The 23087-nt window shown below is 48.1% G+C and overlaps 1 protein-coding gene across 5 annotated transcripts in view; it reads left to right on the top strand.

Annotated features, from left to right (window-relative positions):
• The window catches only part of LOC141406861 (polyprenol dehydrogenase-like), a 320805-nt gene extending 313585 nt beyond the window's left edge, over positions 1-7220 (top strand). For all 5 annotated transcript variants that reach the window (XM_074029269.1, XM_074029271.1, XM_074029272.1 and 2 more), the window contains one exon: positions 6751-7220. In XM_074029269.1, the coding sequence (XP_073885370.1) occupies positions 6751-6939 (189 nt within the window). In that variant the 3' untranslated portion in view covers positions 6940-7220. The remainder of the gene's footprint in view (positions 1-6750) is intronic.
• Positions 7221-23087: the final 15867 nt, after the last annotated feature.

Raw genomic sequence — 23087 nt, 5'->3', positions numbered from 1 at the left:
ATAAAAGGAGGAAAATAAGGAGGAGAGGAAGAGAGAGAGGGATAGAGAAAAAGGAGGAGGAGAAGGAAGAAGTGAAGGAGGAGAAGATGGAGGAGGAAAAAGGAGTAAAGAGAGAAAAGGGAAGAAGGGGAGAAAGAAAAGGAGGAAGAAGAGAAGGAGGAGAGAGAAGAGGAAGGAAGAGAGAGAAAGAGGAAAAGAAGATGATAAGGGGAAGAAAGAAGAGGAGGAGGAGGAAGAAGTGGAAGAGAAGGAGAAGATGGAGGAGGAAGAAGAGGGAGAAAATGATGAGAAAGAGGAGGAAGAAAGGAGGAAGAGGAAGGGAGAGGGATAGAGAGAAAAACAGGAGGAGGATAAGGGAGAAAGGAGGAAGAGGTGAGGGGAGGAAGAGAAGATGAAGGAGGAGAAGAAAGAGAAAGAGGAATAGAGAAAAGGCAAGAAGAGGAGAAAAGAGAAAAAAGGAAGAAGAGAAGGCAGAGAAGAGAAAGGGAGAGAGAGATAGGGGAAAAGGAGGATAAGGGGGAAAAGGAAAAAGGAGAAGATGAAGGAGGAGGAAGAAGAGAGAGAAAAGGAGAAATAAAGGAGGAAGAGGAAGGGAGAGAGGGGGATAGAGAGAAAAACAGGAGGAGGATAAGGGGGAAAAGAGGAGGAGGAAGAAGTGAAAGAGGAGGAGGAGAAGATGGAGGAGGAAGAAGAGAGGAAAAGAGAAAGAGAAAAAGGAAGAGGAAGCGAAGGAGGAAGAAGAAGGGCATAAGAGAGAGGGAGGGAAAGAGGGAGGTTCTCTCGGGCTCAGAGGTGCTGCCACCTGGATCAATTCGATGCACACATGGAACGCCATGGAAGTAACGGAACCGGGAAGGGTCGTTGTGTCCGAGGAGGCGCCATCTCTCCTTTCCGCAGTGTCTGTCTGTGATGGACTCTTTGGTGGCTCTGACAGACTCCCCGGGAACAAAGACGTCATAGGCTCTGAGGCTGCCACCCTAAAAAGAAGCAGCCGCTTTGGATGGGAAACTTCTTCCCTTGAGTCGATAAATTCCCTCCTTCGGTGCAGCCTTAAAAACCAGCCAGCAGTGTCCGTGCTTTGACTGACTGCAAGACCTTCCAGTGCCTCAAGCTGGGAGATAAGCCAAGATCATTCCTGGAGCTTGGCATTTCTTCCTGGTTTCAGAATGCCCAGAGTCTCTGCCATCGAGACCGGTCAGTTTTGTATTAGTCACAGTTCTCAAGAAACACAGGACCGATAGGATCTATGCGTAGAGAGAGGTTGAGTTTAACCAACTGGCTCTTGGGATTGTAGGGGCGGGGCAAGTCCAAAATTGGCAGGCTGGCTGGCAGGTTGGACACCTGGACAAGAGTGGACATGGCAGCCTTGAGCTTAAACTCTGCAGGGCAGGGTGGAGACTCAGGCAGGATTGCCCTGGTACAGTCTGGAGTGGAATTCCTTCTTCTCTGGGAAGTGACAAAGTGTTTGCCGTGAAGGCCTTCTCCTGCTCAGGTAAGGCCCACCCACATGATGAAGAGTCCTCTCCTTTGCTTAAACTCAGCTGATTTGCAGATGTTTGTGATATCCACAAACTACCAAGAATGGTGCTTGACCAAATATCTGGGCACCATAGCCCAGCCAATTAAATACATAAGATCAATACATGAAGCCAATACATGAAATCAGTCATCACAGAGCCCACCTAAGACCTATGTTACCTGACATTAAACAGCACACGCCATCTCCTCTGCATTGTCTGTCAGGTGAGTGTTTATTCCTGGTAAGAGCAGGTTTGTGTGTGCGTCTTATGGGATTGTAGTTAAACGAAGGTTTCCTTAATCCTCTCTGCTTCAGGTGGTCACTGAAGACATGAAACATCCCTAGAACTTTAGCACAACCCACAGCTCTCACTGGGGAGTTGAGAGCATGTGTGTGCACGTACACATGTGCACACTCATGCACACACATATACATGCACACATGTACAAATACATATAGATGCAAGCACATGCACGCACCTGCACCCCACATACACATTGTACACATGCACACGTCCATAAATGCACACACATTCACATGCATAGACACACATGCACACACATTCACATACATGCATGGACACATGCACACACACGCACATATACACATGTGCAAACCCATACAAAGACACGCATATATCCACACATCTGCGCCCACATGCATGTGTGCATGTATGCATCAGCAAACACGCACACATGCACACATACTTATGCAAATACATGTATATTCCTATACACACATGCACATATTCACACGTGCATTCATGCACATCCACGTACGTACATATGCTCACACATATCCATATACAGACATGCACTTACACTGATACAATACACATCTACCCACAAGTACACATTCACATGCATGCATACATATACACACATGCACACATGCACATACACACATGTGCAAACACAGGCACATACCCACACATCTGTGCCCACACACACATGCACATGTATTTCCCCAAACACAGGCATGAATACACACACGTACCCATTCACATGTACATTCATGCACATGCACATACATGCTTATGCTTCCATATATACATACAGCTGTGCACATACAATCACATAATACACATCTACCCACAAGTACACACACCCACATACATGCACACATGTACCTGCGTATATCTGTGCACACACACACACACATGCACAGGTTGTATGACCCTCTGATTGGCGTGTGAGTCAGCATCCCAGAAAACATCCAGCCCCGGGAAACCTATTTTACAGAACATTCCAGAAGGAGCAAGCAGCAGGTACAGAGAGGCAAGAGGCAGGGGACATTGTGGCAGAAGCAGCAGGATCCCTGGGAGGCTGGAGCAGAGGTATGGAGAGGAAGCGTGGCCTTTGTAGAATGTTCAGAACATTCTTCCAGGAAAGCGGCTGAGCCTGGGCACAGGTCTCTGAATTTCTTTGACCACAGCATTGCTCCGTCCCCTCTTCCACAACTCGGGGGCATGGAAACTCTCCTTGGGAAGCTCAGCTCGGAGTCTCGTTACTTGCCAGCCACTTCCCTGAGTGTGAGTTCCTGCCCTAAGATGTGGGTGGTGCTGAAATAAATCCACGTGCCCTCACATCTCTCTGAGCACATCTCAAGGATCTACCGCCAGCGTCTGCATTCAAATAGCGACGTTTACAGAAGGTGAACGAGCCTCCGTGTGCCTTGCAGAGAGCTGGACAGTTCACCCCCCACGCCCTGCTAGCCTCATCCCTAGGAGACATCCTGGGTGATGCCATTCCTACTGCCCTCTGCTCCTGGCAGTGGAGAGTTAGAAAGTTTCCTTGCACACAGCACACGGGACCCGCCCCAAGGACAAAGGGAAGCCCTGTGTGTTTCTCTTCTGCAAAGCCCAGCACGTGTAATACAAGTTAAGTGTGGAGTTCAGAGGGAGCAGCTTTCTGAAGCTCTTTGAACAGTCTCAGGCAAATAGCTCTGTGTGCCCTGGATGCTATCTGGAGAACAGGAGCTCTAATAAAAAGCAAATCGTGGCTTGAATGACACGAAAGGGATTTGCTATTTCAAATTCACAATGTCTGCCTTATCTTAGAAATCAGAATTCTCAGAGTCACCCCAGATATTTGGTCAAATGGGGGCAGAACCAGAATTGGTAAATGCAGCAAAGGCTCTGAGGAATAAATTCCTCCCTCCCTTCCTTCCTCTTATCTTTTTTCTTCCAGTCCTTCCTTTTGCCTCCCTTTTTTCCTTCCTTCCTTCCCTCCTTCCTTCCCTCCCTCCCTCCTTCCTTCCCTCCCTCCCTCCCTCCCTCCCTCCTTCCCTCCCTCCCTCCCTCCTTCCCTCCCTCCTTCCTTCCCTCCTTCCTGCCTCCCTCCCTGCTTCCCTCCCTCCCTCCCTCCCTTCCCTTCCTCCCTCCCATCCTTCCCTCCCTTCCTCCCTCCCTCCTTCCCTCCTTCCCTGCCTCCCTTCCTCCCTCCCATCCTTCCCTCCCATCCTTCCTTCTTTCTCTTTGGTTCTTTGTTTCTCTTCTTTCTTCTTTTTGCTTTCTCTCTCCTTCCTTCCTTCCTTCTTTCCTTCTTTGCTTCCTTCCTTCCTTCCTGTTTTTTCTTCTTTTCATCCTTCCATTCCTCCCTTCTTCCCTACTTTCTCCCTTTTTTCTTCCTCCCTCCTTTCTTCTCTGCTGCCTTTCTCTCTCCTTCCTTCCTTCCCTCTTTTCTTTCTTGTTCTCTGCTTCCTTCCTTTCTTACTGCCTCCCTCCCTCTCTCTCTCTGTGTCCCTCCTTCCTTCCCCCCTTTTTTGCTTCCTTCTTTCCTTCCTTCATTCCTTTCTCATTTCTTCCTTTCTTCTTCCTCTTTTTCTTTCTTTCTCCTTCTCTTTCTTCCTTCCTTTGATATTTTTTTTTCTTTCTCTGTCTTTCTCCTTCCCTTTCACTCAACCCTTCACTGACCTTTGAATACCCAAAACAAAGGTGCTTTGACCCAGGCCATAGCTGATGACACTGAGTTGTTCCCAGCAGGTGCAGGACTCTGTGCAGACAGGTCCGTCCCCTCCCTCCCTGCCTGGTTCTTAGCACTGCCTGGCATGTACAGATGTGGGTGAGTCACAGTTCCACATGGCTGGGGAGTCCTCAGAATCATGGCGGAAGGTGAAGGAGGAGCAAAGGCATGTCTTACATGGCGGCAGGCAACAGAGTGTGTGCAGGGGAACTGCCTTTTATGAAACCGTCAGATCTCGTGAGACTTATTCACTATCATGAGAACAGCACGAGAAGACCCACTCCCATGATTCAGGTACCTCCCACTGACTCCCTCCCATGATACGTGGGAATTATGGGAACTACAGTTTAAGATGAAATCTGGGTGGGGACGCAGCCGGACCATATCAGCCTCCAAATCTCCCGGGACACTTTGGGTTTGCAAAACCTCCGGGCACCCCTAGGTGATTTCCAGACTTGGGAAGTTCTCTAGCTCCATCCATTTCTTTTTAGGCAGCAGAAGAGCAGAGACAAGTCAGTGGGAAACAACGTCAGGAGTCTGGCAGCTCTGTCCCCGCACTGGGGTCCGGCCTTCCTCTTCCCCTTGCTCGGCACCCAGAGGATGGGCTGGTGGGCACACTGGATTCTCTACCATGCCTTTCCCCATCACATTGGCTGCTGAAGTCAAGACCGTGAGGCAGTGAACTGGGAGCAGGAGAATTTCTGAAGTGACTGGGTGTCACAGGCCACCCCACAGAGTCTGTCCTTTTCCTTTTGGGAGGGCGTGTGCCTGAACTCTCACCAGTGCTAGGGTTTGCCATGTGGCCCACGCTTGTCTCGAACTCCTGGACTCAAGCAATCCTCCTTCCTTGGTCTCCCAAGGCACTGGGATTACAGGCATGAGCCACCGCAGTGCTAGGGGCACTGGTGAGAGGTGAGATCAGTTTGGGCGAATGGATCATCACTCCCAGAAAACTAGAGGGGACATGACAAAGGCAGTATCTGGTCTTTATTCCTGGTTCTGTAACAAGGAGGAACTTGTAAAACTCTTGCAATTTCACAAATGCTAGCAACGCCCTGGTTGTACAATGAGGTGACTGTTGGTGCTTCCTAAATGGCTTCAAGATGGGGCTAGCCACCAGAAACACCAACCATGTCATTAGGGGGTTGGACTTTGGGGCCAGCCTGACCTCTGGGGAAGAAAGAGGGACTGGCGGTTGAATTTGATCATGTGACCAATGACTGAATCAATCATACCTATGCAATGAAACCCCAGTAAAAACTCTGGACATCAAATGTCTCAGTCTGTTTGTGTTGCTGTCACAAAACACCATAGCCTGGGCAGCCTGTAAACAACAGACACTTGTTGCTCACAGTTCTGGAGGCTGGAAGTTCAAGATCAATGCATGGCAGATTCTGTGTCTGGCAGGGACCTACTTCCTGGTTCATAGACCGTGCCCCCACATGGTGGATACGTTCACCAGATTCCCAGAAGCTTCTTATGAGAGATGACCTCCTGAAACATCTTCATTGTGACAGTCAGATGTTAAGAAGGACTGTGTTGGTCCCTGGATTATTGCATCCTAGCTCTGAAGGTTCTCAGGTCCCACAACTTCTAATTCCTCTGAGAATCCTCCGTTTCTTCCATCCCGCTGACCATGACCAAAGGCCAACTCCCACTGTAGAAAACCAGGGTGTGCTGTGTTTCAAGACTATCACCTTCCACTAGGGTAAAATCCCCAGTCTTTGAAAAACCTTTTTCTGCATCTCACGTTCCTTTTTGAACTGTCTTGTTTCCATGAAGCATATGATCACAGCCCATAAATGCCCCAAATCTCCGATGTAGCATGCCTTGCTGAATTGAAACCAACAATCTTTTTGATGTTCTGGTGTTTCATCTAATTGCTTAATATTGTTTGTTAAATACAGAGGCCAAGCACTCACTCATCTGCTTCTAGTCAGTGAATAAGCATTTCGGTCCCATAAAGAGTGTGTGAATTAAATACGTACATCAGGGATTTTAATATGCATCTGCCTAGTGAGATGGATTAACCTACCATGGAAATGCAACCCACTTGGGTGCATTATTGTCAGTGCCTGTTATAAAGAAACCCAGCGGCAGAGAAGCCGTGGTTCCGACTGATCACCCAACCTCGCTTTCCGCATACATTTCTCAGTGCAGCTGATGAATATATTCCACCTTTCCCCGCAGCATCCACGTGAGTGCGGAGAATGCTGCTTCCTGCTCAGAAATTTGTCTCATCGTAGCCTTCTTTTCTTCTTCCACCAGACCCCTGATGAGGGAGCGTGGACTTCCATCTACGCAGCGGTCACCCCAGAGCTGGAAGGAGTTGGTGGCCGTTACCTGTACAACGAGAAAGAGGCCAAGTCCCTCCACATCACCTACAACCAGAAACTGCAGCAGCAGCTCTGGTCTAAGAGTTGTGACATGACTGGGGTCCTTGATGTGACCCTGTGATATCCTGTCTCAGCATAGCCGCTGTCCCTAGAAACACATCGCACCTGTCCGTGGCTTGTGGGTCTGTGAAGACTGCAGTGTTTGAGTTTCTCACACCCACCTGCCCACAGGGCTCTGTCCTCTAGTTTTCAGACAGCTGCCTCAACCTCTGCAGAACTTCAAGAAGCCAAAGAAACATTTTGGGGGATAATCACCCCAGGTGGTCCTCAACCATAAACCTTGTGATTCCAAAGTGCCCAATTATCACAGGTGCCATAAATAATTACATTTTCCAACACAAATGTGCCGTTTTCCTTGCCGCGTTAAGTACAACTGAGTACAAAAGTTCCAAGAGAGATGACCTCCTTTCAGGGGCCGCAATATCCTCTCTGAGACGTAGTGGTGGATGAGGTCTCCTGTTTGATTTTGTTCCTGCACTCACTCATTTTTCCAGAGACCCAGCTGTGATTCATGGATGTCAGACATGGGGAGGTGTGAGCCTTTGCTTGCCACAGCCTGTAGGATCAGTTTCACGTGGGATCAGTTTCGCGTGGCCAGCAGCAGCATCTGGTCAACCTCATTCCAGAGCGGCACGGTCACAAGTGAGGGATGCCGCTGTCAAATCCGAGAATGTCAACCACTGAACAGCTATGGATCAAATGGTAGCCCTCAAAAGATATGTTCACGCTCTAACCCTCAGAACGTATACATATTACTTTATTTGGAAAAGAATCTTTGCAGATAGAATTAAGAGTTTTGAGATGGGTCATTATGGATCATCCCAGTGAACTGAATGCCATCACGAGGGTTCTTATCAGAGACGGGTGGAGGGAGATTTGAGTACAGAAGACAAGTGGTTCATGTGATGATGCAGGCAGAGGCTGGAGTGATGCGGCCACAAGCCAAGCAATGCCTGGAGCCACCAGGAGCTGGGAGAGGCAGGAAGTATTCTCCCTTACACCCCTCAGAGCAATCTTGGCCCTTCTGACACCTTGACTTTAGACTTCTCGTCCCCAGAACAGAGAGAGAATAAATCCTTCTTGTTTTAAGGCTCCAACAAATTGGTAGTTACTTGTTACCACAACCACAGGAAATGTGTACAGCTTCTGATACTTCTGAAAGCCTCACACAGCCAAAGGCTACATCCTTGGTATAGAGGATACACCACCTGGATAATCCAGATGATCTCATTTCAAGACCCTTTACTCAATGACACCTGCCAAGACCCTTTCTGTGAATCAGATCCCATTCACGGATCTTGGTATAGAGGCTCACTCTTACTCACCAGACAGGCAAGGAAGGTTCAATCCTTTGGTGTTAGAGAGATAGGGGTTGGGTTCTCAAATTTCAACGTGGAGAAAGGAGTCATTTGCAATGCTTTTGAGAAAGTACTGTGTAGACCCTATGAGCCTGCACTCATTATGTGTGAGACTGATGACCACTGGTTGGCTTATTATCCATTCCCCTAAGTGACAAAATCCCACTGACTATTGAAACCCAACATCAGCTCCTGGCACGCTGGTACCTCTGAATCACAACCAGCTGCAATTCCAGGATGGAGTTCAAACTAATTGCGGGGACATGTGCTTCTGACATGACTGCTAGATCATTCCCAGATGGGTAAGGTTGTCCTGATAAGCAACTTAAATGAAAATAACCAATGTATTGTTTGGCCTCTTTAAAAAAAATCAGTCATCCTCCGGGAATGGGTTTGTCACCACAGATGGTGATTTTCCTTGGTAGATAACCAGGATGCCTGGATTTCTGTTGTTGCTTTACAGAAAACCATGAATTCTATGTCATGGACCCACTAGACAAGGGACCTTCCTTGGTACCAAAGGATAAGAAATGTGGATTTGTTCCCTGGGATATTCATGTTAGATGCTCACTACATCATCGGCGTAAGGTCAGCCGAGAGAAAGGATGAGGAGACCTACAAATCAGGCAAGCAAACTTTACTGAGCTGCTTGGTTGGTCCACCACGGTTAGAGGAGGCAGCCCCCCTTACAGACTACAGCAGGGTTTTATAGGGCCGGAACCAGGTCGGGGTGGGGGAGCTGAGCCGAGGCTGCAGGAGGACTGGGCTGGGGTCGGGAAGCTGAGTAGGGGTTGCAGGTGTCTTGACCGCATCCTGGAGATGTTTTTTGCCAGCTAACCTACGTGACGTTAACAGACATGTTAACCACATCCTGTAACTGTCTGGACAAACAGTTACTGGAAGGGTCAGTGAAGGGGGGCGTTTGTCTGTAGCCCTGGGGGAGGTGTGCGGAGAGTGCAAGGGACTGGATTGTAAGGCCTGTGGGAGGGGAAGGGAACGTCCGGTCGGGGTGACCCTAACAGTTGGTATGTTTCTGTTTCGGGCAGAGCTCAGACCTCAACGCACAGGACTCTCGATGCAGAGAGAATGAGCTCAAGCCCCTTCTGCAGACAGACGCGGTCTCTGTGCAGGATGTCCGCTTAGATCTTAAGACCCTTCATAGGAAAACCGTGAATGATACAACCAGACTAACAGGCCAGGAAACAGCCTCCAGGAAGGACAGCCTGCCACAGGTTACAAGGACAATGAAACTTGCAGGATACATGCATGATGTTGACCTCCCTAGCGTAGCTGGACTCATGGTGCTGCAGGGAGACCTGAAGCCCACACGGTGAGAACTGCAACAAGATTTATGGTGCGGGGGTGTGTCCCGCAGACCCTGAGCCAGCCACGGATGAATGAAGTACACTGACACACAGCTATTCTGCTTTGCCAGTTTGGCTGAGTGTCCGAGCCACTTAGTAGCGGCCTTGGCCTGGATCAGTCTGCGAGACTTGCATTTATTCAGTCAAGATTGATTGACAAAGGTCGTAAGTTAACACCGCTAGAGGGAAATTGACATTGCGGACTTCCCTAAGTAGAAAGCAGTTAAGCTCCTGCAATAGATCAAAGGTTAGTCTTAGGACCACATGAGTAAACAAGTTCAACTCCCCACATTCCTTTGTTTCTACTCTAATTTATTAAACTAAAGGTAAGGGGACTAGGCTGCCTTCAGCCAGGTTTGTTACCGAAGTTATGCAAACTCGCAGGCCTTCCCAGAGGGTCTGTGGCGATTATAACTAAAATTTTTCCCACCGGCCTGACTGAACCCTCACATCTGGATCTGTAGAGGCCCCGGCATCACATCTGCCAAGCTCCCCGTGGGGCTCAGGTCTCTGTGTGAAGATGATGTAGATGGTCCCATGAGGTGGCTGTGTGTTCAAACATCTCATTGCAGGTTATGCCATTGATCAGTTTTCCAGGCCTGCTGTAACAAGCGACCATAGCTGGGAGCCTCAAGACAAACGGAACTATTTCTTCTCTTCCAGCTCTGGGACCAGAAGATTAAGATCAAGGTGTCTCAGGGCTCTGCTTCATCTGGAGGCTCTAGGCAAGGATCAATTCCTGCCTCTCTTAGCTGCTGGGGGCTCCAGGCATCCCTTTGGCATGTGGTTGCATCACTTCAGTGTCACAAGCCTATAATTCCAGCTACTCAGGAGGCTGACACAGGAGAATTGCTTGAATCCAGGAGGTGGAGATTGCGGTGAGCCGAGATCATGCCATTGCAACCCAGCCTGGGTAACGAGCAAAACTCCATCTCACCAAAAAAAAAAAAAAAAAAAATCCTCATTTCCAAATAAAGTCTCATTCCCAGGCTCTGGGTATTATGATATAGACAGATCTTTTTGGGAGACCACAGTTCAGTCCACTACAATTGTGTCCAGTTCCATCCAAAGGCTCTAGGAGAGGATCCTTCCTGCCTTTCCCAGCTTCTGGGGGCTCCAGGCGTCCCTGGGCTTGTGGCCACATCACTGCAGTCTCTGCCTCTGTCTCCATGTGGCCTTCTCCTCTGTGTCTGTGTGTCTTCTGTCTCTTAGAAGGACACCTGTCATTGGATTTAGGGCCCACCCTACTCCAGAATGATTTCATCTCAAGATCTTTAACTCATTGCATCTTCAAAGATCCTTATTTCCAAATAAGATCTCATTCCCAGGCTCTGGGTATTAGGATATAGACAGATCTTTTTGGGAGACCACAGTTCAGTCTACTACAATTGTGTCCAGTTCCATCAGAGGATCCTCCTGCCTCTCCCAGCTCCTGGGGTCTCCAGGTGTCCCTGGGCTTGTGGCCACATCACAGCAGTCTCTGCCTCTGTCTCCAGGTGGCCTTCTCCTCTGTGTCTGTGTGCCTTCTTCTGTCTCTTAGAAGGACACCTGTCGTTGGATTTAGGGCCTACCTTATTCCAGTATGATCTCATCTCAAGATCTTTAATTCATTGCATCTTCAAAGATTCTTATTTCCAAGTAAGTTCTCATTCCTAGCCTCTGGATATTAGGATATAGACAGATCTTTTTGGGAGACCACAGTTCAGTCTACTACAGTTGTGTCCGGTTCCATCAGAGGATCCTTCCTGCCTCTCCCAGCTCCTGGGGGCTCCAGGCATCCCTTGGGCTTGTGGCCGCATCACAGCAGTCTCTGCCTCCATCTCCACGTGGCCTCCCTGTATCTGTGTCTCTACCTGTTTCTAATAAGGACACTTGATACTGGATTTCCGGCCCACCTGGATAATCCAGATGATCTCATTTCAAGACCCTTTACTCAATGACACCCGCCAAGACCCTTTCTGTGAATCAGATCCCATTCACGGATACCAGGGATTAGGCTTTGCTCATATCTTTCCGGGAGACACTATTCAATCTACTATTGGCCACAGGAACCAGATGCTATGAGAGTGCAGAAAATATTCTTTCCATTTCTAGAGACCCGGAAAACCACGGAGGTGGATAGCTTCTGTTATCTACACGCCAAGTTTCATGAGTCTGCACTCTGTGGAACTCACACAGGGTGGCCGCGCACAGAAGGGCGCCATACTGGTTTAACTCTTTGCTGCCGCCACCTGGAAATTGTTCATTACGTTGGAACAAGGAGTGCGTCTTCTCATTTTGCACTGGGCTTGCAACTGATATAGCCATCTCGGTTCATGCCTCTTCCCCTCTTCAAGGACAGGGAGCGGCTCTGAAACGGGACATCCCCAATCCCCAGTGAGCCTTGTGAGCTCATTGACCATCGGTGAGCTCAGGCCTCTCACTCTCTGTGACGGTCTCCCCAAATATCCAGGAAAGCTAGTGGGCATTTGATGCTCACTGGACCAACCTCTGAAAATGACTCATGGTCGGCCCCATCCCCAAGAAACTTCTGCAGTTAATTCTTCTGGGCATCAGCATTTATTTCGAATTCCTCAAGTTTTTTGCTTTCTTTTCTTTCTCTCTCTCTCTTTCTCCTTCTTTCTCTTTCCCTCTTTCTTCTTCTTTCTCTTTTTCTTTTGCTTTCTTCCTTTCTCTTCTTCCTTATTTCATTCTCTCTCTTTTCCTTCCTCGTCATTTCTTCTCTTTCTCCCTTTCTCTCCCTTCCTTCCTTCTTTCCTTCTTCCCTTCCTTCCTGTCCTTCCCTTCCTTCTTTCCTTCCTTTATCTCTCCCTCCCTCCCTTCCTTCTCGCCTGCTTTTATCCCTCCCTCCCTCTCTTTCTCTTTTCTTTTTTCTCCTTCCTTCCTTCCTTCTTTCTTTTTTTCTTTTTTCTTTCTTTCTTTTCTTTCTTTCTTTCTTTTTCTTTCTTTCTCTCTCTCTCTCTCTTTCCTTCCTTCCTTTCTTCCTTCCTTCCTTCCTTCTTTCTTTTTTTTCTTTCTCTTTCTTTCTTTCCTTTTTTTCTTTCTTCTTTTTTTTCTCTTTCGACAGTGAGACCCTTTTTTTTTTTTTTTGAGACGGAGTCTTGCTCTGTCACCCAGGCTGGAGTGCAGTGGCCGGATCTCCGCTCACTGCAAGCTCCGCCTCCTGGGTTCATGCCATTCTCCTACCTCAGCCTCCCGAGTAGCTGGGACTACAGGCGCCCGCCACCTCGCCCGGCTAATATTTTGTATTTTTTAGTAGAGACGGGGTTTCACCGTGTTAGCCAGGATGGTCTCCATCTCCTGACCTGTGATCCGCCTGTCTTGGCCTCCCAAAGTGCTGGGATTACAGGCTTGAGCCACCGCGCCCGGCCAAGACCCTTTCAACAGGGTCTCACTCTGTTACCCAGGATGGAGTGCAGTGATGCAATTTCTGCTCACTGCAGCGTTGACCGCCTAGGCTCAAGCAGCTCTCCCACCTCAGCCTCCCAAGTAGCTGGCACCAGAGGTGTGCACCACCACGGCTGACTATCTGTATTTTTTTTATAGAGACACAATTTCACCATGTTGCCCAGGCTGGTCTTGAACTCCTGAGCTCAAAGCAATCCACCTGCCTTGGCTTCCCAAAGTGCTGGGATGACAGGCATGAGCCACTGCACCCGGCCCCAAGTCATGTTTTGTTGTTGTTGTTCAGCCAAGTTTGAGATTCCCTGAGCCAGGCAAATGTCAGCTGCCGTTTCCAGCCCTCAGCACCAGCGCCTCTGGCATCTTCCGTACAGGAGCATTGCAGACACCTTGCACTCCCCAGAGGTTCTGCTAAGCCGTGGAGCCCAGACGGATGTGTTGCTGAATGGGAATGACTTCCCCGTGAAACCAGGATCCCGCCATGTCATCGTCTGAAAAGTGTTTCCAAACAGCCAGGACGATGCACCGAATCTTCAGTTCTAACAATATGTCTACCTCTGTACATGTGCACATCACCCAAGAGCCTTTTGCAGCTTGAAGCCCTTGCAAGAAGTGCCAGCTGCTCTTTTTTTTTTCTTTTTTTTAGACGGATTCTCACTGTTTCACCCAGGCTGGAGTGCAGTGGCACGATCTCGGCTCACTGCAACCTTCGCCTCCCGGGTTCAAGTGATTATGTCGCCTGAGCCTCCCCAGTAGCTGGGATTACAGGAGCCCACCCCCACGCCCAGATAATTTTTTTTTCTTTTTTCATATTTTTAGTAGAGACCGAGTTTCACCATGTTAGCCAGGCTGGTCTCGAACTCCTGGCCTCAAGTGATCACCCGTCTCTGCCTCTCAAAGTGCGGGGATTACAGGCGTGAGCCACTACGCCCAGCCACAGCTGCTATTAATTATCCTCATAAAGGTAGTTCCAAATACAGGCTCTGGATGGAGTGATAGGATGTCTCCTATCTCCTAAAGCTGACAATTTTTGTGTGGCTGATTGAACAAGCACTCTGGAAAACGACAGACACCGCTGTCCCCAGGCTGAGCAGATGAGCTCTGAGATCAATTTGAATCTTGTACAACTCCGGCCTCACCCTTCCTCTGTTTCATGGTAACCCTTATGTGACCATTCCTCCGAGGGAAACCAAGAGCGTGATTCTGAAGTTCGCCTGTGCTCCTTGATACCTGATTGTGCAATTTCCTGCAGCCTGGAGACACCTCCCAGCAGGCGGAGAAACTGCATGGATTGCTGGGTGAGTAGAGCTGAGTCCACCGTGTGGCCAGAGCTCTTGGGATCCTGGGTTTGAGCTTGAAGCAGATGTCATGTGTGCCATTAGGGCTCTGTACGAACCAGGAGGAATGAGTTTCTTTTCTTTGGCAAACCTTGATTCAATAGTTGGACGTAGGGTGCGTGGATTTCCCAGTGAAGCTGCTGTTTTATGCCCTTCCAGTAGCATGAATAGGTTTCATTCAGGTCCAGCGACGGATGGGGCCGTCTCGTCCGTCCGTCCATCCATCCATCCATCCATGTAGTCATGTTTTCAGTAAGTAAGTATTAAGTGTTTTGCCTAAATACTGGGACTCAAAGTCGCATAAAGCAGAGCTTGTGTCCTAAAGGAGCTGGAAGCTGTGGTCAGCAGAGGACGTCCCCAAAGATAGCAGGTCCTAACGGCCTGGAAACTGGCAGTGCTGTCTCATGTAGTCACAGGAACTTTTAGTAGGAACGTGTGCGGTCAGCAAAGGCTGGTGTGGGACTTTTAGCAGGAACGCGTGCGGTCAGCAAAGGTTGGTGTGTGTCTGGACGCCACCGTGATTTAAAAAATGTCTTTATCATGACCATGTGGTATCTTTCATGTTGGCTGTTAGGAGAAACTGTCATCGAAGGGACACCCCACGTTTTCAAAGGCAGGACAGGTTGCAGGGCTGGACCGCAGATGTCTGCACTGATCCCCAGATCATAGAAGGTGCATCTTACCCATTTCTCCATTTGGGCTGGAACTGGGGAGGTATCAAGTCTTGCATCTGGTGCCATAGTTAAGCCATTGCGTCTCTTTATCTTTCCGACTCCTCATCTCTGCAACGACCAGGCGAACAGCCCTCCCTCTGCACCCAGTTTTGCTGAGAGCAAAGCAAGACTGATGCATTCTGTCACACAATGCTCAGAACTGAACAAATGCCAGCCATGGCTTGGTGGTGGCTCTGGTGTCATTTGTCACTGAAGCAGCAAACTCAGTTGAGGTTATGTTTTCTGCAGTTTGGGGGCCATTAATCCAGGCATGGGGAGAATATCTGTACGTAGAAAAAAGCTTTGGAATTCTGGCCTCTGAAGCTGTCTTTGGGAAGCACTGTCTGGGGTTCAGAAATAGACATTTTACTAATCATTGTGTTCATCGCTTACTTATCATTTTTAGTGATTTCTCTTTTACCCCCTTATAATTATTTGCCTTCATTCTGGAATATGTTGTCTGATGTCTTTTGCCTTGACACATGCCATCTTTTGTTTATTTGTTTGTTTTCTTCCTTCTAATCATAACAGATTTATTGTGAACTCATTTTTGTCCTGACCCCTTAGGCTGCATTTCATAGACTTAGAATAAAGTCGTTGTTTTCATTTTCCTGATTTGACCAATGGATGAAGAGGCTATTTTAATATTTTTCCAAAGGTGTAGAATTCAAATGAGTATTTTTTTTTTTTTTTTTTTTGAGGCAGAGTCTTGCTCTGTCCCTAAGGCTAGAGTGCAGTGGCACGATCTCAGCTCACTGCAACCTCCATCTCCTGGGTTCAAACGATTCCCCTGCCTCAGCCTCCTGAGTAGCTGGATTACAGGCATGAGCCATCATGCCCGGCTAATTTTTGTATTTTTAGTAGAGATGGGGTTTCACATATTGGTCAGACTGGTCTCGAACTCCTGACCTCGTGATGTTTTTTTTTTTTTTTTTTTTGAGACGGAGTCTCATGCTGTTGCCCAGGCTGGAGTGCAGTGGCGCGATCTCGGCTCACTGCAAGCTCCGCCTCCCGGGTTCCTGCCATTCTCCTGCCTCAGCCTCCTGAGTAGCTGGGACTACAGGCTCCCGCCACCACGCCCGGCTAATTTTTTGTATTTTTAGTAGAGACGGGGTTTCACTGTGGTCTCGATCTCCTGACCTTGTGATCCGCCCGCCTCGGCCTCCCAAAGTGCTGGGATTACAGGCTTGAGCCACCGCGCCCGGCCTCGTGATGTTTCTGATTTCGTCATATGGTAACTTCAGAAGAGGGCTTTCACTGTGACTTTGCACACAGTTGGTTTAAGAAAATGCATCCTCTAGTCCTAGCATACCAGGTTTTATAGACTTATGTTTCTATAAATTGAAATTTTAATCACATTCTGAAATATTATGTATTTATCCTGTCTTTTTTAGAGAGAGTTTTGGACATCTCTGTCACTGCTTTAGATACTTCAGGGCCGGAATACTAGATACCTACAGGTTCATGATTATACTGTCTTCTTGGTGTAAGGCTTCTTTTATTAGTTTGTAATTTTATTAGTATTATTGTAAAAGATTTAGCATTCCAGCTACTTGGGAGGCTGAGGCAGGAGAATCACTTGAACCTGGGAGGCAGAGGTTGCGGTGGGCCGAGATCGCACCGCTGCACTCCAGCCTGGGTGACAAGAGCAAAACTCTGTCTCAAAAAAAAAAAAAAAAAAAGATTTAGCTTTGGTTCTTTAATATTCTATCCTTAACAATCTTTTATCTGATATTTACCATCACATAGTTCACAGATCCACTGACAATTAAATATTCATCATCTCTTACTTTTAATTGACTACTGCTATCAATTGAACATTGCTTCCAAATTCCTTTGTAGAAGTTGTCACCCCCAAGGGGATGGTGTTAGGAGGCGGGGTCTTTGGGAGGTGATGATGTCATGGGATGGAGCCTCGTGAGGGGTGGAGCCTCAAGCATGGGATTCCTGCCCTTATGAAAGGATGCTGAACTCAGAGCGAGCTCACTCTCCCACTGCCATATGAGCACACAAGAAAAAGGTGGCCAATTGTTCACAATAGCAAAGACTTGGAACCAACCCAAATGCCCATCAGTGACAGACTGGATAAAGAAAATGTGGCACATAGACACCATGGAATACTACGCAACAATAAAAAAGGATGACTTCATGTCCTTTACAGGGACATGGGTGAAGTTGGAAACGATCATTCTCAGCCAAATAACACAAGACAGAAAACCAAACGCCGCATGTTCTCACTCATAAGTGGGAGTTGAACAATGAGAACACATGGACACAGGGAGGGGAACATCACACACCGGGGCCTGTTGGGGGGTGGGGGCCTAGGGGAGGGAGAGCATTAGGACAAATACCTAATGTAGATGACGGGTTGATGGGTGCAGCAAACCACCATGGCACGTGTATACCTGTGTAACAAACCTGCACGTTCTGCACATGTATCCCAGAACTTACAGTATAATTTTTAAAAAGTGAAAAAAAAAAGAAAAAGGTGGCCAAGAAGAGAGCTCTCACCAGCCTCCGTAATTGGGCAACAGGAATGTTTAATGGCTTAAGCTACCAAGTCTATGGTATTTTATCCCAGCAGTCCGAACTAACACAGAAATTGTATGCAAAGAGTTCTAAACGTACATGCACTTGTAGGAGGTAGCACAGAGAAATCCCATGTACCCTTTACCAAGCTTCCTCCAATTAGAACATCTTGCAGAACTGCAGTAAATCGCTCAACCAGATATGGACATTGATACAATCTGACCTGCTTTTTCAGATTTTTTTTTTTTTTTTTTTGAGATAGAGTCTCGCTCTGTTGCCAGGCTGGAGTGTGGTGGCGAGATCTCGGCTCACTGCAACCTCCACCTCCTGGGTTCAAGGGATTCTTCTGCTTCAGCCTCCTGAGTAGCTGGGATTACAGGTGCGTGAGCCACCATGCCCGGCTATTTTTTGTATTTTTAGTAGAGACGGGGTTTTATCATGTTGGTCAGGCTGGTCTTGATCTCCCGACCTCAGGTGATCCACCCACCTCGGCCTCCCAAACTGCTGGGATTACAGGCGTGAGCCTCCGTGCCTGGCCGATGTTTTTGTTCCATTGGTTCAGTTTCTCTTCCTGATTGTTCTTTCGTCTACTTCCCTTTCCACTGGTTCCCTTTAATTTACTGCCAAACAAACTTCCCCCCATCACGATAACCAACGTCAACACCATCCTTCCCCACAAGAAAGGACCTGGCTTCTGCCACTCCCACACCCCATCATTTTGTTGTCTGCACTTTCAGCTCTGGAGTATTTGGGAGGAGGTGGCTGACAGAGTGCAGCAACAACGTTTTTTTTTTTTTAGGAGTCTCACCGTGTCTCCCAGGCTGGAGTGCAGTGGCGTGATCTGGGCTCACTACAAGCTCCACCTCCCGGGTTCAAGCGATTCTTCTGCCTCAGTCTCCCAAGTAGCTGAGATGACAGGCACCCACCACCACGCCTGGCTAATTTTTGCATTTTTAGTAGAGAGGTGGTTTCCCCATGTTGGCCAGGCTGGTCTCAAACTCCTGACCTCAGGTGATCCACCCACCTTTGGCCTCCGAAAGTCCTGGGATGACAGGCGTGAGCCACCGCGCCCAGCCCTTGGGGTCTGTATTCCGTTTTGCTGTTTCCTTACTGTGATGGTTACTATTGAGTGTCAACTTCACGGAATTGAAGCATGCCAAGTATTGATCATAGGTGTTTCTGTGAGGTTGTTGACAAAGGAGATGAACACTTGAGTCACTGGACTGGGACAGGCAGACCTACCCTCAATCTGGACAGGCACCATTTGATCAGCTGCCAGCACAGCTAGGATAGAAGCAGGCAGAGGGCCGAGCGCGGTGGCTCACGCCTGTCATCCCAGCACTTTAGGAGGCCGAGGCAGGTGGATCACTTGAGGTCGGGAGTTTGAGACCAGCCTGAGCAACATGGTGAAACCCCGTCTCTAGTAAAAATACAAAAGGTAGCCAGGTGTGATGGTGCGCGCCTGTCATCCCAGCTACTCGGGAGGCTGAGAAATCAGAAGAGGGCGGCATAGTCTCCTTTGAGGCATCGAATTTTCTCTCAGCAAATCTGTCTCCACCCTCACTGCTACCGTGGCCAAGTGGAGAATCGCTTTAACCCGGGAGGCAGAGGTTGCAGTAAACCCAGATCGCACCACTGCACTGCAGCCTGGGCAACAGAGCGAGACTCCGTCTCAAAACAAAACAAAACAAAACACAAAAGCAGGCAGAGGAACGTGGAAGGACTACACTGGCCGAGTCTTCTGGCCTCTGTCTTTCTCCCACGCTGGGTCCTCCCTGCCCTCAAACACTAGACCCCAATTCTTCAGCCGTTAGACTCGTGGACTGACATTATATCAACATTTCTTACCACAATTAAGGTCTATGTTGATGTGGATGCAGCTCGCCTTTTCCTGAATTCCACAGAGGAGGAGGTTATTAGGAGACAGGTGTGACCCACACTTCCATCATGGCCTGAACTAGTTGTTTCTTTTTTTGTTGGTTGGTTGGTTGGTTTGAGACAGAGTCTCGCTCTGTCGCCCAGGCTGGAGTGCAGCGGCACCATCTCGGCTCACTGCAACTTCTGCTCCTGGGTTCAGGTGATTCTCCTGCCTCAGCCTCCCGAGTAGCTGAGATTACAGGTGCACACCACCACACCCAGTAATTTTTTTGTATTTTTAGTAGACACGAGGTTTCACCCTGTTGGCCAGGTTGGTCTTGAACTCCTGACCTCAGGATCCACCTGCCTCGGCCTCCCAAAGTGCTGGGATTACAGGTGTGCGCTACCACCCCCGGCCCCTGAACTAGTGTTTCAGCTTAACTTTGGAATGCCATTGACCAAGAGGAGGGGCCCATTCAGATGGCTGGGGGCTTAGAATTTTGTTTCTGGTTTACACTGGAATTCGGTTTGTAGTCTAAGGGCAACAGGCAGTACCATATAGCCTAGGTGTGTGGTAGGCTGTACCACCTAGGTTTGTGTGAGTGTGCACTACAATTTTTGCACAGCGATGAAATCCCCTGATCACACATTTCCCAGAATGTATCCCCATCATTAAGCAACACATGGCCAGGCGTGGTGGCTCACACCTGTAATCCCAGCACTTTGGGAGGCCAAGGCAGGCAGATCAACTGAGTTCAGGTGTTCGAGACCAGCCTGGCCAACAGAGCAAAACCCTGTCTCTACTAAAAATACAAAAAATTAGCTGGCCGTGGTAGCGGGTGCCTGTAATGCCAGGTACTCAGGAGGCTGAGGCAGGAGAATTGCTTGAATCTGGGAGGCAGAGGTTGCAGTGAGCCAAGATTGTGCCGTTGCACTGCAGGCTGGGCGACAAGAGCAAAACTGTCAAAAGATGAAAGAGAGAGAGAGAGAGAGAGAGAGAGAGAGAAGAGGAGGGGAGGGGAGGGAAGGGAAAGAAAGGAAGGAAAGGAAGGAAGGAAGAAAAAAAAGAAAAAAGAAAGAGAAGAGAAAAGCAAAGAAAACCAAGACACATGATTGTATTTTCATCCGGAATGTTCCAATACTGGGTACCTCGGTTGGGGCTTTTGCGACATGCTCCACAGAATCACATCTTGACCTTCAGACATTAAGCTGTGGGAGACTCCTGTCAAATAGTTAATTTTCATGTCAAGTCAATGCCCCAGACAGAAAAACATAGCCATAGGCCAGGTGCGGGGGCTCAAGCATCTTATCCCAACCCTTTGGGAGGTTGAGGCAGGTGGATCACGAGGTCGGGAGTTCAAGACCAGCCTGGCAAGAGGGTGAAACCCTGTCTCTACTGAAAATACAGAAATTAGCCGGGCATGGTGGCGGGTGCCTGTAATCCCAGCTACTCGGGAGGCTGAGGCAGGAGAATCACTTGAACCCGGGAGGTGGAGGTTGTGGTGAGCCGAGATTGCACCACTGCTCTCCAGCCTGGACGACAGAGCAAGACTCCGTATCAAAAAGAAAGAGAGAGAGAGAGAGAGAGAGAGAGAGAGAGAGAGAGAGAAGTAGGGAAGGAGGAAAGGGAGGAAGGGAGGAAGGAAAACAGCTACCTCTTCAAGGTCTTAGCCTGTCTTCCTACGATGCTGGTGTTTACCCTTCTTAGTGTATAAACATGTAACATCTAGGCAATGTAATCGCACAATTTTGCCTGGCTGAGAGCCAAGCCTCCTTCCCCCATCTCCTGGGTTGTCCTTAAAGTAACCCAGGCCATATATTGGAATATAAATGACTTCCATGTGGCTTCACTTTCTTCTTTGACCTTCAGGTATCCTGACCCAGGCAAGCAGATTTTAAAGCTCATTTCTAGCCAAAAGTCCTGCCTCACTGAAAGCTCCAGCACCCTCTTTGTAAATATGAGGGAGAAGGAGTTGGCGACATGTACCCAGCAGCCTTCAAAATGGAAATGAATTGATCCAATTCAGTGTGTTCATTTTCTGCAAGTCTTTGAAATTCTAGCCATGGAAATTTTTATAAGTACCAAAGCAGAGTAAAACTCCAGCGATCGATGTTTGAGAATTCAGGGCCTCCAAGGAGGCGGCATAAATTGTGCTGTGCCCTTCCTGTGGCTGGAGGAAGTCGTAAAAGTGTCCTGGATGATTCACAGAACTCAGGCAGCTGCCAAAGGTACCAGGATTGCTTACAGAATATGCCTGAGGTATTAGGACAGACGGCTCACAGTTAAATTATATACGCAGAATAATTCCCCTGCAAAAGTGACAGCGTGTCACCAGGCAGGACTAACGGCAGCTTTCCGCTTGGAAAATGGTGAATGAAGCATTAATATACCAAACAAAGGAATGGATGCATTTCAGAGAGCGTATAAACGACCCGCTGGAGGCCAGGACGGAGCAGTAAACAGCAGCAAGTGGCCAGGCACCTAGACCTCGGCTTTTTCACAAATGTTTCATGAATATGTACAAATGCATAACGTTTATGGGATGACATGATTGGCTACTCAAAGTATCTGCCATCTGGGGAGTGTTGGTGTTTGGGACCAGATGGTTATCTGTGGTGGGGCCGTCCTGTGCACTAGAGGGCACTGAGCAGCAACCTGGGGGCCTCTACCCAGGAGATGCCACAAGCACACCCTCCACCCCAGAGTCAGGATGACCAAAACTGTCTCCAGACATCAGCAAGTGTCCTCTGGGAAGTAACATTGTGCCTGGTTGCAAACCACTGCCATAGATGATGGATTAGAGAGAGAGAGAGAGATGATTGATTGATTGATTGATTGATTGATAGATAGATAGATAGATAGATGGGTAGATAGGTAGAAAGATAGATGGTAGATGGATTACAGATACATAGATGGTAGATAGATAGATAGATAGATAGATAGATAGATAGATAGATAGATAGATGGATGGATGGATGGATGGATGGATAATAGAGAAATGGATGGGTAGATAGGTAGACAATAGATGGATGGATAGATACATACATGATAGAGAAATGGATGGATGGATGGGTACATAGGTGGATAAATAGATATAGATAGGGAGATAGATAAATAGATGACAGCTAGCTAGATAAATACAGAGTAGATAGACAGATAAACAGATTACATGGATGGATGGATGGAGGGATGGATGGATATGTGAATGGATGAATGGATAGATACACAGATACCTAGGTAATAGATAGAAGACAGAGGTTTCCCAGCCTGTCTTCTCTATCATTGAGTGCCAAGGGGCAGGAAGCTGGGCATCTCTCTTGGTCTGGGATGCAGAGGCACAGATGGGGACATGATAGATAGATGGATAGATAGATGATAGATGGATAGATAGATAGACTAGATACATAGATGGTAGAAAGATGGAGAGATGAATGGATTGATAGATGATAGATGATTGATCGATGGATAGACAGATACATGATGGATGCATGGATGGACGGACTAGACAGATGGTAGATGGATGGGTAGAGAGATTGATGAGAGAGAGAGGTTAAGGGAGAGAGAGCTATAGATTGATACACAGAGAGATGGGTGAAGGAAGGAAGGAGGAGAAAAGGGAGAAGAGAGAAGGAGCAATGTGAGAGTCAC

This window comes from Macaca fascicularis, chromosome X (genome assembly GCF_037993035.2).
Source record: "Macaca fascicularis isolate 582-1 chromosome X, T2T-MFA8v1.1".
Classification (NCBI taxonomy): domain Eukaryota; kingdom Metazoa; phylum Chordata; class Mammalia; order Primates; family Cercopithecidae; genus Macaca; species Macaca fascicularis.
This window is presented reverse-complemented; position numbering and strand designations above follow the sequence as displayed.